The sequence below is a fragment of the Zalophus californianus genome, chromosome 5 (genome assembly GCF_009762305.2).
Source record: "Zalophus californianus isolate mZalCal1 chromosome 5, mZalCal1.pri.v2, whole genome shotgun sequence".
Classification (NCBI taxonomy): domain Eukaryota; kingdom Metazoa; phylum Chordata; class Mammalia; order Carnivora; family Otariidae; genus Zalophus; species Zalophus californianus.
The window spans coordinates 34,029,099-34,045,489 of record NC_045599.1 but is presented as its reverse complement, the minus strand read 5'-3'; the positions used below and the strand labels follow the sequence as shown (position 1 = coordinate 34,045,489).

The 16,391-nt window shown below is 44.5% G+C and overlaps 1 protein-coding gene and 1 pseudogene across 17 annotated transcripts in view; both read right to left on the bottom strand.

The window, feature by feature from the left end:
- The window catches only part of LOC113928569 (protocadherin gamma-C4), a 340,355-nt gene that overhangs the window by 107,877 nt on the left and 216,087 nt on the right, over window positions 1-16,391 (bottom strand). The window contains exon 1 of one of the 17 annotated variants that reach the window (XR_004820054.1): window positions 2,005-4,560. The exons of 14 other annotated variants lie outside the window; for them this stretch is intronic. Coding sequence is in view for 2 of the 3 variants with exons in the window: in XM_035727462.1 (XP_035583355.1) it covers window positions 1,931-4,354 (2,424 nt within the window). In the remaining variant the exon portion in view is untranslated. Of the gene's footprint in view, window positions 1-1,930; window positions 4,561-12,820; window positions 15,410-16,391 lie in introns of those variants that run through there. 2 more of the 17 variants (XM_035727472.1, XM_035727462.1) reach the window with 2 other exon arrangements.
- LOC113928575 lies at window positions 6,971-9,531 on the bottom strand (annotated as a pseudogene).

The window sequence follows — 16,391 nt, the reverse complement described above, 5'->3', positions numbered from 1 at the left end:
ATTTTACAATACTTCTTTGGTTTCTCAACTGATATCCCTTAAGCCAACTACTATTTGTAGGTTTCTCACTGAGTAGGATAAATGGGATGAAAGTACTATAAAATATTAAATGAAAATAACTGGTCAAGTATACATCTGTAACACTTATTTTCTCAGTAGAAACGTACCCACTTTAAAAGGTTAAGTAATGTCTAGTCTATTTCTTATAAGCTTCTAGCTATATTCAGAAAAGTCTTATAATCTTATTTGAAATTTTGGCTGAAATGGTCCCATTATGTTTAGTAGACATTCATTTAGAGACTATATGAGATATATCCCTTATAATTCACTTATAATTTTTATTTTAGCTTTAACTAATCAACCAATTAATTAAATTTGTTTAGCATTAATATTGTGGAAAAGGTTTTCAAAATATTCTTCTTTCTAAAATAGTTTTATTGAGCCTTCGTGAATTTTTTGAAAAAATGTTTATTATAGGCATATATAATTAGAAGTTAATTTGACTATTTAAATGAATTGAACAAGTAACCACAAACTAAAAGAAACATAACATGCCTGTGTTGTAATGCGAAGAAAAATATCTATAAGAATTTCAAGCTACAATTTTAAAGACAAAGTTAGACTCATGATGTATGTTTTTTTAAAAAATAAATATTTACTCAGATGACCTGTTTTCATCAGAGCATTGATGCCAACATAAACAATCTCTTCTTTTGGCATTTTGTATGGAAGCCTAAAGTGAAGCCGTTCACACATCTTCAATTGTATGTGCCTATCAACCCAGCAGCAGTTCTCTCCTCAAAGGTGAGGAGTTGAAAGGTCCACATCTTTCCTTTTTTTTTTTAAGATTTTACTTATTTATTTGAGAAAGAGAATGTGAATGAGTGAGTGAGAGACAGTATGAGTAGGGGGAGGGGCAGAGGGAGAGGGAGACTAGCAGACTCCCCGCTGAGAAGAGCCAGGACACTGGGATCCTGACCTGAGCTGAAGGCAGATGCTTAACCGACTGAGCCACCCAGGCGCCCCTAGGTTCACATCTTTCATTCAGAGAACAAGTTCAGAACTGTTTATGTCACTACACCCCCCAAGTATGGAACTCTTCAAAGATTTTATGTTTTGTCTTCAAAGGTTTTATATCAGACAATCAGAGACAGAGAGTGCATGCAAAAGGCAATGATGTCTCATTTGCTTCCTTGGAAATTCATTATCTTGCAATATAGAAGAAAAAAAGATTATGAAAGAGACAATTTAAACTCCAAGAAAAGATAAATATAAGAAAACAACCAGAAAAAACAAAAGAAGAGAAAAAATTCTTCTAGGGTAGTTAGTATTAAGTTCTGGGGACCATAGAAAACTCGGCAATGGAAAACAAGTTCTGACTCATCATCCAAGGAAAATACATACATCTACAACTTCCCATAGCATTTCAGAGACTTGTGGATCTGCTCATCAGCTCCCCTCAAATGCTTAGTTTTTTAAACTATTAAGATAAAGAAAGATACCTAAATGTACCCAGGATATTATTTACAATAAATGTTTCTTTGAAACAAGCACTTGCTTTGATACTTAATGCATAGCTTAATATTATTAAACTCAAAATATATAAGTAGGATATGGAAAATTCATCTTAAATCTTATCAGATTTGAATAATTAACTATTAATGTATTTGGTAAGAAGCCACTGCCTGTTTTGCTAATCTGAACTTGACTAGATATCCCCAATTTAGTGACATTATTTCTGAATTATAGAGCAACTTATGAACCAAGTAAATCTTGAAAAATATAATCAGCAAAAAGTAAACATTGAGAAGACAAAAAGGTGATTGGTTACAGATTTTCTAAATACGATTCTATACATAAAAATGCAGTAGTATGCCTGAAATAAGAGAAACTAGTAGAATATTTCAGAAGACACAAAAGTGGAACTCACCGGTGTGAGAGTCTCAGGATATGCAGTCAAATCATGCCCACCCTGAAGTGGAATTAAGGCCCCAGATGACTCACCACAAAGTAGTATATCTTGTCCTGAACTCAACTGCTCATTGCACGTTAGAAAATTAAACTCTGTCTTTCCAGTATGGGCAACGCACAGATTGTAGGAATAAGGCAAAGTCCCTTCACTGTAGTTGGGAGGAACCACAGGTCCTGACTTGAAACACAGACCCGGCTGAAAGCAGCCCCAGGCGGCGGCAGGGCTGGAAGAGCGTCTCAGGCGCAGGGCAACAGCCAGAATCACCGCGAGGAGGAAGAGCACCGAGATCAAGGCCAAAGCCACCACCAGGTAAAACTGCAGCTCAGCCTGGGGGTCAGAGGGCGCCGGGCGGTCGCTGACATCTGGCAGCACTTCTTGTAGGCTGTCGGCGAAAACCAGGAGCAGCGTGGCTGTGGCCGAGAGGGGCGGCTGTCCCCCATCCCGCACAGCGACCAGCAGGCGCTGGCGGGCCGCGTCCCTGTCGCCCAAAGCGCGCGCCGTGCGCACCTCGCCCGTGCGCAGCCCCAGGCTGAAGAGTCCCGGCTCGCTGGCCTGCAGCACGTGGTACGACAGCCAGGCATTGTGTCCCGAGTCGGCGTCCACCGCCACCACCTTGGTGACCAGGTAGCCGGGCTGCGCGGCGCGCGGCACCGTGTCGAAGAGCGCCGAGCCGTCGGGCCCCAGCGCCGGGTACAGCACCCGGGGCGCGTTGTCGTTGCGGTCGCCCACCAACACGCGCAGGCTCACGTTGGCGCTGAGCGCGGGCGAGCCCTGGTCGCGGGCCTGCAGGGTCAGCTCGAAGGCGCGCAGCTGCTCGTGGTCGAAGGCGCGCTGCGCGAACACCACCCCGCTCTGCGCGCTCACGGACACGTAGGACGCCAGCGCGCGTGGCTCCAGGTCGCTGTTGACGATGGAGTAGGAGACGCGGCCGTTGGGTCCCAGATCCGGGTCCGAGGCGCTGACTTGGGCAATAGAGGCGCCTGGAGGATTGTTCTCAGCCACGTGAACCACGTAGGAGGCCTGGTGGAAAACCGGCGCGTTGTCATTGACGTCGGTGATGTGCAGGGTGATGGTAGTGCTGGAGGAGAGGGGCGGCTTGCCCCTGTCAGTGGCTGTTATGGTGACATTGTATTCCGGAGTCTGTTCTCGGTCTAGGGGTCCATCTGTCACCAGCTTGTAGTAATTCTTAGAAGAGGAATAAATCTTGAAAGGAATATCCCTTCCTATGTTACAGACAACTTCTCCATTTTCTCCGAAATCCTTGTCCCGCGTTTTGAAGAGAACCACCACCATTCCTGGAAGAGTATCTTCCAAAATTTCATCAGAGAGAGAAGTGATGATTATTTCGGGGTTGTTATCATTTTCATCTAGGATTTCTACGATTACTTTACATTGGGTAGAGAGACCACCTCCATCCCTTGCTTCCACTTCCATGGTGTATCTTTCTGTATCCTCAAAATCCAATGACTGGTTATTCTTAATCATACCTGTTTTCTCATCCAGTGAGAACATGTGCCTTGTACTCTGAGCAGTACTCCTGAAGTAGTAGTTTACTTCTGCATTGACCCCTTCGTCTTTGTCAGTGGCTGTCACCTGCAACACGGAGGATCCGGGGGGCAGATTTTCACTAACACTGACTCTATATTCATCTTTGCTGAACACCGGGAAGTTGTCATTGGCATCCCTGACAAAGATTTCTATTTGAGTGGTGGCACTTCGTGGTGGGTCTCCCCCGTCCAAGGCAGTCAATATCAAGCGATGAGAACGCTGCTCTTCCCGGTCTAGGAGCTTCTCCAAAGATAACTCTGGGTATTTACCACCATCGGAATTAACTCTAATCATTAATGAGAAATAAGGGTTAGGATTTATCTGATAATCTTTAACTGAGTTCATGTTTATATCGGGGTCAGTGGCAGGGTCAAGGGATATTCGTGCACCTTCAGATACAGATTCACTGATTTCTAAATTTATTTCATCTTTATGGAACTGAGGAGCATGATCATTAATATCCTCAACAACCACAATGATATGAAAAATATTTAAAGGATTTTCCACCACGGCTTCCAACTGCAACTCACATCTTCTTCTCTCTTTGCATATCTGCTCACGGTCTATTCGGTCCTTCACCAGTAAGTCCCCGCTCTCCGCATCTACACTGAAAAGCAGCTTCTCTGTGCTAACTCGCAGCTTCCGAGCCGACACATCCAGGACGCTGAGCCCGAGATCCTTGGCGAGATTCCCCACCACCGAGCCCTTGGCCAGTTCCTCAGGAATGGAGTAGCGGATCGGCTCGCAGAGCGCGGGGTAGAACAAAGGTAGCAGGAAGGAAAACAGTACCTGCAGCCTGCTGGCGGGGCGCCTCTGAACGCAGCTCCCTCCCATAGCGTGCTCTAGCTCTCGCTGGGTCCTAGTCTTTCCAGAAAGCTGAAGAAACTGCAATCCACGGGATCACTGGAAGAACATTCCGACCATGACAGGCGGAGCTGTAAATCTGTGTATGTTGGGCAAAGCCTGCGCAGCCAGGAGCCTCAGTGTGTGAGCGGGTTTCCTTCCGTTTGTGTTGGTGACTGAGCAGGAAAACCCAGGCTTGAGGCTGAGGAATCCCGGGCGACAGCACTTGCCCTGTACTGGCCGACAGCGGCGCCCAGGGGCCCCATGTGGTACCGCAGTCTGATTTCCTTTTGAATCCAATTTTTCTCTAGACTATCTCTAGAATATAAATATTGTTCTTCGAAACTCCTATATAAATTTCTATAAATTCCCTGTACTCTGAGAAGTGCTCCTGAAGTAGTAGTTTACTTCTGCATTGGCCCCCCCGTCATCCCAGTGAGTGGCTGTCACTGCAATAGAGCGGACTTGGAGGCCAATTGTATACATAGAGAAATATATAGAGAGAGAAATATGTATAAGAGAAATATATATAGAAATATATATAATGATATATTTTTCTCTATATATGTAGAATATGTATACATTGCTATTTGAAAATGCACTTATATAAGAGCCCGAAATTTTAGTTTTACTAAAGTTTTACAGTTGTATGTACTTAGTGTTTTAAAGAAATTTATTATGCAAAAATTTCAAACTTATACAAAAGTAGAGAGTATTTATTGACTCTTCATATACTCATCACCCAATGGCAATAACGATCAACACAAGGCCATCTTCATTCAACATACATATTGTACTCCCTCATTATTTTGAAGCAAATCCAAGATATTTTAACTCTTAAGATGAAATATTAAGATAAGCAAAGATTTTAGTCTATTTTGTTACATAAAATGCTACCAATGTAAAAGTCCTATCTCATTTGAGAAAAGTAGAATTCAGCGTTTTCCCCACTCTGCCCAGTATTCCATGCAGTGAGCTTGCAAGTGATATTACTAATGGTAGAGAATAGTAGTAACCTATCATGATATACAAACCTTCATCAATATCTATTTTTTCCCAAATTAACGCATATTTAATATTTATGAATACTAAGTACAGATGGTTATTCCCCAGGACAGAAACTTCAAGTGACAGTTTCCCAATTGCACAGTTAAAACTATGACCCTGGGGGGGCCTGGGTGGCTCAGTCATTAAGCGGCTGCCTTCAGCTCAGGTCATGATCCCAGAGTCCTGGGATCAAGTCCCGCATCGGGCTCCCTACTCCGCTGGAAGCCTGCTTCTCCCTCTCCCACTCCCCCTGCTTGTGTTCCTGCTCTCACTATCTCTCTCTCTCTAATAAATAAATAAAATCTTTGAAAAAAATATGACCCTGAAGGATGCTTTAGTTTTTTTTTCTTACTAGCTTAGGAATAGAGTATTTGAAATAATTATGTCTGTATGTCATAATGGCTTTCCAGACTTGTTAACCCTATAGCCAGTGTGTTTAGAATAGAATTTTGAGTCAACTTCAAAGCTTATTTTTAAATTCTCCTGGAGGGGTGCTTAGGTGGCTCAGTTGGTTAAGCCTCCAACTCTTGATTTCAGCTCAGGTCATGATCTCAATGTCATGATATCCAGCCCCCCTTCAGGCTCCGCACTGAGTGCAGAGTCTGCTTAAGATTCTCTCCCCCCTCTCTGTCCCCCCCTTCACTCTCTCTCTCAAAAAATAAATCATAAAAAAATAAAGTCTCCTGGAATGTCATTTTTTACTTGAAATGACATTGTTTAAAATCAAAGAAAATATTGTTTTCCTTATAGCTAAAAGCCAGTAAAATATTTTTAGAACCTTCTCCAGCAGGTCCTGAGAATATTTTCCTAAATTGTCTCCCTTATCCAGATTTATTTCTAGCCTGGAGATTGGAGAATTGAGCCATAAATAACAGACAGTTGAGGAATAATTTTTATCTCCCTTGTTTTGTCCTCTCTGTGTTCATTCTTAGAAACCCCTCTAAGTGAAGTGTCATTCTTCCTCAACAGTGATCTTTAAATTCAAACAACCTCTACAAACATGTAATCTGAAAAACATAACCTCAAAGGGGTGTTGTCCTATCATAGAAACAGAAAAGCAGAAGCAGAAAAGTCTGGGCTTTTAGTTTCTTCAAGAAGAACGGATGTGTTTTGCCATTAATTTACCTTTACAAAATCAGTATCAGATATAGTTATGTTTCAGCAGTATGTAAGAAGTTCACAATGGGGCCTTTGAAGATAACAATAATAAATTTCAGGAATGGAAAACCACCCCTAAGGATTAGTTGTGAACTGATAACCAAGCAAACACACCCAAATAGCCCATCTCAATGCTCAATAATGAGAGCAGCCCCATGAAGAAGGTTTCCATTGACTGTAGGTTAATTTGATTATGAGAAAGTGAAAATTATATCAGTGATGTAACCAATAAATGCCTCCTATAATGTTATAATGTTAGAGCAATAATTAGGCGCAGTCAAAACTTGAATGGTGTGAAATATGTTAACATCAGTGTATCATACCTTAAGTGCAAACCTTAAAAAACAGTTATAATAGAAAATAAAGGAAAAATGGAACTCACTGGAACCAAAGAGGTGTTTTCTATAGGAAACCTAGAATCATCTGAAACACACAAAGAGTCATTTTCTGACAGCGCTCCTGGCTAATCAGCACGTTGGCATACTTGGGTTGGGGAAAGATCACATGACTCTCCCAGGAGTCCGCTGTGAGTGAGGTTTCCTGGGACTAAGTCTGCAGAAAAGCCCACACGCTATCAACACCCATAGAGTGAGAAGTAGGCACACCAGCTAATCCAAACTCCACAGCCTGGAGTAGATGTGAGATGTGCCAACGCCACAAGCTGAGCACCAGCAACACAATGACAATGGTGAGGAAGACGCAGGAGACTGCAGCCACTGCCACCAAGAAAGTATTAGGTGAGGTCTGAAGTCTCTGGGTATGCAGGGACCTCCAGATTGTTGAGGTCAGCCAGCACATCTGGAATGCTATCAGCCAAGGCCACAGTGAGTGTGACAAGTGGACGAGAGAGGGGGCTAGCCATGGTCCTGGACCACCACCACCAGGCTCTGCTGGAGCGTGTCTCTGTCTAGTGGGGCCTGCACTGAGAAGTACCCAGGCTCACTGGCTTTGAGCAGGTGGTAGGACAGCCAGGCAATCTGACCTGAGTCTCTGTCTACAGCCACCACTTTGATTACCAGGTAGCCAGGTTTGGCAGAGTCCACACCAGTGGAAACATCAGTGGGGGAGAGTGGGGTACAGGATTTCTGGTGCACTGTCCTTCTGGTCCAGCACAAGCAAGTTCAGTGACACATTGCTGCGGAGCGGTTGGTTCCCACTGTAGCTTGCCCTCACCTGCATTTGAAGATCATGAAATTGCTCAAAGCCAAAGGAGCACAGCACGTACATCACACCAGTGTCAGAGCTGATGGAGACATAGGAGGAAAGAGGCAACTCTTGGATAGTGTCCTCAGCCAAGATGTAAATAACACCTGGGTGTTCTCTCCCTGTCAGGGTCATAGGCTGGCACCAAGAAGATGGAGATGCCTCTAAGGTTGTTCTCAGGGAGGTAGACTGAGTAGGAGTTTCCAGAGGAGTTGGGTTATCATTGATGTCTAGGGTGTAGGTTGATGTAAATTTCTGTGGACAGGGGTGGCAATCCTCTGTCTGTTGCTGTCACTGTGATGTTATATTCAGAGGTTTTTTCCTCTGTCAAGAATTTGGACTGTCAAAAATCTATAATAATCTATTAACTTTTCTAATTGAAAAGGTAAATTATGAGGTGTGTTACAGACAACTTGACCATTCTTCCCAGAGTCTCGGTCATGCACATTCAAGAAGGCAATTACTGTTCCAGGAAGAGTATTTTCCAAGACTGGCCTAAACAGAGATGTAATGATCACTTCCGGTCTATTGTCATTCACATCTTCCACCGAAATGAGCACTTTGGTCCTCCCCAAAAGTGTCCCCGCATCTTCAGCTTGTATTTCCATTTCATAAAATGCACATTCTTCATAGTCTAGACTCTCTGCCGTTGATATTTCCCCAGTATTTTCATTCAGCTGGAATAACGGAGACTGTTTTTCACTAATTTTCCAGAACTTATAGGCTACTTCTCCGTTGGCTCCCTCATCCCGGTCGCTAGCGCTCACAGTAAGCAGCCGGGTGCCCGGGGGCACGTTCTCTGGGACTTTCACTCGGTAAATCGGTAGAGCAAAAACCGGGGCATTGTCGTTTGTATCCAGCACTGTCACGTGGATGTGCACTGTGCTGGAGCGACGCGGGTCACCGCCGTCCGAGGCGAAGAGGACCAGGTGGTGAGCAGCCTCTTCCTCGCGGTCCAGGGCCTTCTCCAGCACCAGCTCTGGGTGTAGAGTTCCATCGCCTCCAGTTTGTACGTCCAGGGAGAAGTGGTGATTGGGGCTGAGCTGGTAGCTCTGCAAGGAATTCATGCCCACGCCTGAGTCAACAGCCTCTGGGAGTGGATAACATGTTCCAGGTGCAGCAATTTCATTAATTTTTACTTCCAGATTCTCAGCCTGGAATTCTGGCACACTGTCATTTATATCAGTTACTTCTACTTCGATTCCATAAAGTTTTACTCTTCTACCAGGACTTCAAAGACTTTTTTAAAATTTATTTATATGACAGAGAGAGAGAGACAGCAAGAGAGGGAACACAAGCAGGGGGAGTGGGAGAGGGAAAAGCAGGTTTCCTGTGGAGCAGGGAGCCGATGCGGGCTCGATCCCAGGACCCTGGGATCATGACCTGAGCCAAAGGCAGACGCTCAATGACTGAGCCACCCAGGCACCCCCACCAGGACTTCAAAGTTAACCAGACACTGTGTGCTCTGAGCACAGAGCTCCTCTCAGTCTATCCTGCCCATGGTGACCAAACTGCCACTTAGGGGGTTCAGAGCAAAAAGCTGCGCCCTACCTCTGGAGACAATGTGGACTCCGCAATCCACCAGCTCCTGGGGCTCCAGCCCCAGATTCTTGGAGATATTCCCCCACAGTATAAGTCTTTTTCTGTCTTTTCAGGCACCAAATAGCGTATCTGGCTGACCTGGTCTCCCAAAGCCTCCCCAGGAAAAGGCACAGCAGAACCAGGCTCTTGTGGTACGGGAGATTCAGTGGAATGGCCATTGTTGCTTCATTACAGATATATTTTTTTTCCAGAATGCTTTCTGTGCAAATTGACTCCTTAGGTTCTTTTTTCCTCCCGCAAATTATGATGATCTTTTTTCTTAGGAGAAACCGAAGTGCCCCAGGTTAAGAGGGTGAGTTTTGTTGCAGCTTTTGCTACTGTTTGTGGGATCTGTGAGGCTTTGTGTAGTTGCAGACCCTAACATCGGGATAGGATAGAGAGCTGATTGAACTTTTCTTAGAGCTGGCGAACAGCGAGCTTAGAGTCCTAATCCGTCACTATACCCACTGAGATAATACTTGATTACAGATGACTGAAAAAGAAAATAATCTCTTCTAATCGTAATTGTAGACTTGTCTCACTGTTTCTTGCATTCTCATTTCAAAAGCAATTACCATTTCTGGATATGTTAGTTGAAAATGAAGTGGAATGAAACTTCTATTAAGTGCACTGTTAAATCGACATTTTTTCTTTCTTTTCTTTTCCTTTTTTAAAGATTTTATTTATTTACTTGAGAGAGAGAGAATGAGAGAGACAGCATTGGGGGGGAGGGTGAGAGGGAGAAGCAGACTTTCTGCTGAGCAGGGAGCCTCGATGAGGGACTCTATCCTGGGACCTCAGGATCATGACCTGAGCCAAAAGCAGTCGCTTAACTAACTGAGCCACCAGGCACCCCTTTTTATTTTTTTAAGTAGGCTCCAGACCCAGCACAGAGCTCAATGCGGGGCTTGAACTTCCGATGACCCTGAGATCAAGACCTGAGCTGAGATCAAGAGTTGGAGGCTTAACCAACTGAGCCACCAAGTGCCCCTCACCATTTTTTCTTTTTTTTTTTAAATGGAAACTTGCATTTTTTCTTTTTTTTCTTTTAAAGATTTTATTTATTTATTTGACAGAGAGAGACACAGCGAGAGAGGGAACACAAGCAGGGGGAGTGGGAGAGGGAGAAGCAGGCTTCCTGCTGAGCAGGGAGCCCAATACAGGGCTCTATCCCAGGACCCTGGGATCATGACCTGAGCCGAAGGCAGATGCTCAATGACTGAGCCACCCAGGAGCCCCACCATTTTTTTTAAATATAAAATTAACTTAATCTTGATAGAATTTTGCTCTCCTTTTACATATGTAAATGATTCTAATTCCCTTTTTATAATCTTTCAAAATTTTTCTATATGTCATTATTTTCTGAAGTAACTACAATGTACAATACATATGGATTATTCACTTTGAAATTATTTTATAAGGTTAATTTATGCAGATGGTAAATTTGCTGGAGTAAGATTTCCTTAAAATTTCATTCACAAAAATAATTTTAATTAGGCAACAGTAATAGATTTTCTCACCTAATATTGCTAAATCTTGAAAGGATTGTTTTTTAAAATTTCATATTTGTGAATGTTACACTTTTATGCTATTTCGATTTTTAAAAAATTTCCTATGTGAATCCATAATGCACACACTGGCTATGGCATTTGGAATATTCAAATAAACACACACTGAAAAGCAAGTTTCCATTTCAGTCCTTCCATAAAGAAATTATGCAGTTTTAAAGTAGTCTTGGGGTGCCTGGGTGGCTCAGTCATTAGGCGTCTGCCTTCAGCTCAGGTCATGATCCTGGAGTCCTGGGATCCAGCCACATCGGGCTCCCTGTTCAGCAGGAAGCCTACTTTTCCCTCTTCCCACTCCCCCTACTTGTGTTCCTGCTCTCACTATCTCTCTCTCTGTCAAATAAATTAATAAAATCTTAAAAAAAAATAAAGTAGTCTTAGGGCGCCTGGGTGGCTCAGATGGTTAAGCGTCTGTCTTCAGCTCAGGTCATGATCCCAGGGTCCTGGGACCGAGTCCCGCATCGGGCTCCCTGCTCCTTGGGAGCCTGCTTCTCCCTCTGCCTCTCTCCTCTCTCCTCTCTCTCTCTGTCTCTCATGAATAAATAAATAAAATCTTTAAAAAAAAATAGTCTTAAACTTTTTATTGTAAAGGTCACTTAAACCTCTGTGATAATTAGAGAAAAAGAATACAAGATGTAGAACAAATTATTATCATTAAAAAGCAAAAAGTGCCATTACAAGAAATTCTTTCAGGGGAACCTGGCTGGCTCCATCAGCTAAGCATGTGACTCTAGATCTTAGGGTGGTGAGTTCAAGCCCCACAATGGACATAGAGCTTACGTTAAAAAAGAATTCTTTCAGCAATTTGTAAAGATACCATTTACTGAAGCAGTTACTAAGGAAGACCAAGCAAAAGACTGATTCTTAAGAAATGGCAACTTTGAGCATGAAATTAGTAATTTTTGCCATAAAATGGAAAATTCGAGATTCTCCTTCCCTCCTACAGATACAAGGATGATGAGAAAACCTCTAATTACAAATGTTTAGAGTCCCAAATAACACAAATCCAGTGACTTTCCCCCCTTTCTTCGAAATATATAGGTAAGGAATGACAGCAAGTGATAGAGGCAATAGCATTTCCTTTTCTTTTGTCAAGTGTCTTCCAGTAACTACAAGAGGAAGAAAAGGATTTTGTATTCAAGAAAATTTGAAGGAATTTAGATAATGATTGGACCCTCTGATGAATTCACTGAGTCTCTCTCCCCTGCTCCTCCCCCAACAAGATTTTTCTTACAATTTTAGAGTATTCAGTCATGACTAAGTAGAATAAGGAACTAGACATGAGGAATAAACATTTAAAAAGATGGAAACTCTACTAGTGAAATCAGTGAAGAAAGAAGGCTAATAGTTTCTTTGCTTTAAAGGACGAATTAAATGATTGCCTACTTTAAATTCAATGTTTACTTACATGTAAAAAACTCAAATATGTTAAATAAATGAGGCAATCTGGGTAAATTTCATTACCTATGAAAAAAGATATAAGAAACTGATATAATACTTTTGCTGTGAAGCAAGGAGGAAACTCACTACTTCGTAAATCTTAACTTGGGGTGATAACTCTATTATATGTCATATAACTACTCCCAGTTCACAACTCTCCTTAAAAAAATGGAATTACAGCTTTCTGATGGGTTATAATATCCTTTTTTTAAGATTTTATTTATTTATCAGAGAGAGAGAGACAGAGGCAGGCAGAGGGAGAAGCGATGTGGGACTCGATCCCAGGACCCTGGGATCATGACCTGAGCCAAAGGCAGACGCTTAACCGACTGAGCCACCCAGGCGTTCCGGGCTATAATATGCTTAAGACGATTTACTACTCTTAGAAATGTACTATATTTTCATATAAATATGAAAAATTGCATAAATGATGAAAAGAAGTAGATACTTAAATAGAACTCACCGGCGTTAGAGTTTCAGGATGGGAAGTCGACTCATTGGAATTACAAAGTGGAAATAAGGCCCCAGATGAATCACCGCAAAGTAGTATATCTTGTCCTGAACTCAACTGCTCATTGCACGTTAGAAAATTAAACTCTGTCTTTCCAGTATGGGCAACGCACAGATTGTAGGAATAAGGCAAAGTCCCTTCACTGTAGTTGGGAGGAACCACGGGTCCTGACTTGACACACAGACCAGGCTGAAAGCAGCCCCAGGCAGCCGGGCGGGAGGAGCGGCGCAGGCTCAGGGCAACCGCCAAAATCACCGCGAGGAGGAAGAGCACCGAGATCAAGGCCAAAGCCACCACCAGGTAAAACTGCAGCTCAGCCTGGGGGTCAGAGGGCGCCGGGCGGTCGCTGACATCTGGCAGCACTTCTTGTAGGCTGTCGGCGAATACCAGGAGCAGCGTGGCGGTGGCCGAGAGGGGCGGCTGTCCCCCATCCCGCACAGCGACCAGCAGGCGCTGGCGGGCCGCGTCCCTGTCGCCCAAAGCGCGCGCCGTGCGCACCTCGCCCGTGCGCAGCCCCAGGCTGAAGAGTCCCGGCTCGCTGGCCTGCAGCACGTGGTACGACAGCCAGGCATTGTGTCCCGAGTCGGCGTCCACCGCCACCACCTTGGTGACCAGGTAGCCGGGCTGCGCGGCGCGCGGCACCGTGTCGAAGAGCGCCGAGCCGTCGGGCCCCAGCGCCGGGTACAGCACCCGGGGCGCGTTGTCGTTGCGGTCGCCCACCAACACGCGCAGGCTCACGTTGGCGCTGAGCGCGGGCGAGCCCTGGTCGCGGGCCTGCAGGGTCAGCTCGAAGGCGCGCAGCTGCTCGTGGTCGAAGGCGCGCTGCGCGAACACCACCCCGCTCTGCGCGCTCACGGACACGTAAGACGCCAGCGCGCGTGGCTCCAGGTCGCTGTTGACGATGGAGTAGGAGACGCGGCCGTTGGGTCCCAGATCCGGGTCCGAGGCGCTGACTTGGGCAATAGAGGCGCCTGGAGGATTGTTCTCGGCCACGTGAACCACGTAGGAGGCCTGATGGAAAACCGGCGCGTTGTCATTGACGTCGGTGATGTGTAGGGTGATGGTAGTGCTGGAGGAGAGGGGCGGCTTGCCCCTGTCAGTGGCTGTTATGGTGACATTGTATTCTGGCGTCTGTTCTCGGTCCAGAGTCCCGTCTATTACTAACTTATATGAATTTTTAGATGAAGAGATTATCTGAAAAGGAACTTCACCCTCTAATCGACAATTAACCTCCCCATTCTCCCCGGAATCTCGATCATGTATTTTGATCAAAGCAATTAGCGTTCCTGGCCGTGCGTTTTCCAGAATTATTTCCGCTAGAGAATGGAATGTAACTTCTGGACGGTTGTCATTTTCATCTTGAATGTTAATTTCAATTGTACATTGTGCAGCCAGTCCTCCACCATCCCTTCCTTCCACCACTATAGAATATTCCTTGATTTCTTCGAAATCCAGAGTCTTTCGAGTTGTAATTTCCCCGCTCTTTGAATTCAGGCTGAAGACTTGCCCTGTCCTGTAGAAGGAGTAAGTGATTTCAGAGTTGACGCCCTCATCCTGGTCAGTGGCTGACACCTGCACCACTGCGGTGCCTGGAGGCACGTTTTCTCGAAGACTTACTCTGTATACGTCCTGGTTGAATACAGGGGGGTTATCATTGGCATCAGTGACCTGGATCCGGAGCTCAGTGGTGCTGCTGAGCGGAGGATCTCCACCATCCAAGGCAATCAGAACTAAACGATGGTAACTCTGTTGTTCCCGGTCTAAACGTTTCTCCAATGCCAGTTCTGGGTATTTACTGCCATCTTGTTTCTCTTTATTTATCAATGAGAAAATAGGGCTAAGAGAGAGTTTATAAATCTGCAGGGCATTTAAGCCAATATCTGCATCTTCAGCTGTTTCTAAGATAAACCGAGTGCCTGGCACAGTAGACTCACTTATCTGCAGGTCAAAAGAAGTTTGGGTGAATTTTGGGGTATGGTCATTAATGTCTTCGATGTCCACACTCACGTGATAAAAATTCAACGGATTTTCAGCAACAGCCTCAAATTCCAGAGTACAGGCTGGCTTCTTCCCACATATCTGCTCCCGGTCTAGCCTGCTGCCCACAAGTAACTCCCCGCTCTTGGCGCTCACGGTGAAGTAAGCCTTCTCCAAACTGATGCGCAGTTGTCGAGTCGGTAACTCATGCACGGTGAGTCCCAAATCCTTGGCGAGGTTCCCCACCACCGAGCCCTCGGGCATTTCCTCGGGAATCCTGTAGCGGATCTGCTCAGAGAGCGCCGGGCCGAACAAAGACAGCAGGAAGGCAAAGAGCACTGACCGCCTCTCAGCCCAGCCCCTCTCGGCAGCACCGCTCCCCATCCCTCTTGCTCCCCTCAGGTTGCTCACGGGCCTGGAGACGCCGGATTACAAATAATCTCTGTGCTGCAGATGTCCGGAGCTCCGAACAGGCTGTAAGTCCTGTGTGAGGGTCAGGGTTTCTTCTTTTCCGGAGGAGGAAGTGGTGTAAAGGCTGGGCTAGCGAGTCTGATAGGGAAAGCGCGCGGCGGCTGCGCGAGGAGATCGCCAGTGCCCAAGCTCTCCATTTTGGCCAACAGCGGCGCCCACAGTCCTCACTGGGGAACTGCAGCCTCTGCTGCTTCAGTTTAACCAGCTACAGTAACAATCCTGCGCCTAACTGAACAAGCCATGTTTTTATGTTAATATATTTAATATCTTAAATTATAAAGCCTTTTTAAGGCATCTTTTCTCTTGTTTCCAAATTATTAGAAATATGTTGAGTTTTTATAGAAATCTACATATACTGGTCCATCCATTTCACCCTACCACAAACATACATTGAACTCTTGCCTTGTGCTAAGTACTGCCCTTGTCAGTGGCAATATAAAAATGAGTACAACAGAGGTCTTGACTTCAGCGAGTTCATCATCTACTGACCTCACAAAATCATTTCTCTTTAGTAGGTATAATATGTGAAACAATTTTAATCTTCTTTCATTGATTCCTAAATTTCTCCCCAACATTTCTATATTATTAATGCTGTTTTCATATCACATATATTAGAGAATATTAACATTGTTGCAAATTATTCTGTAAAGTTGTGCAATTTCATACATCCTCAAACATCTTCTGATAATATCAACACCCTCTTTTTAAAATAATTTTTTTACTCTTTTGACTATCTAAGGAAGTATTCATTTAAAAAAAAAAAACCCTGTCCCTATGATGTAGCCAAGAGATGATTTACCCTACCTTTTTCTTCATGTCTAAAAATTACTTGGATTATGTCATACCCAATATAGTACATAAATAGTACATTAATTCATTTTTAAAAGTCACGGGGCAGGGGGGTGCCTGGATGGCTCAGTTGGTTTGGCTACTGCCTTCGGCTCAGGTCATGATCCTGGAGTCCCCGGATCAAGTCCCACATCGGGCTCCCTGCTCGGCGGGGAGTCTGTTTCTCCCTCATGACCCTCCCCCCTCTCATGCTCTCTCTCTCATTTTCTCTCTCAAATAAATAAAT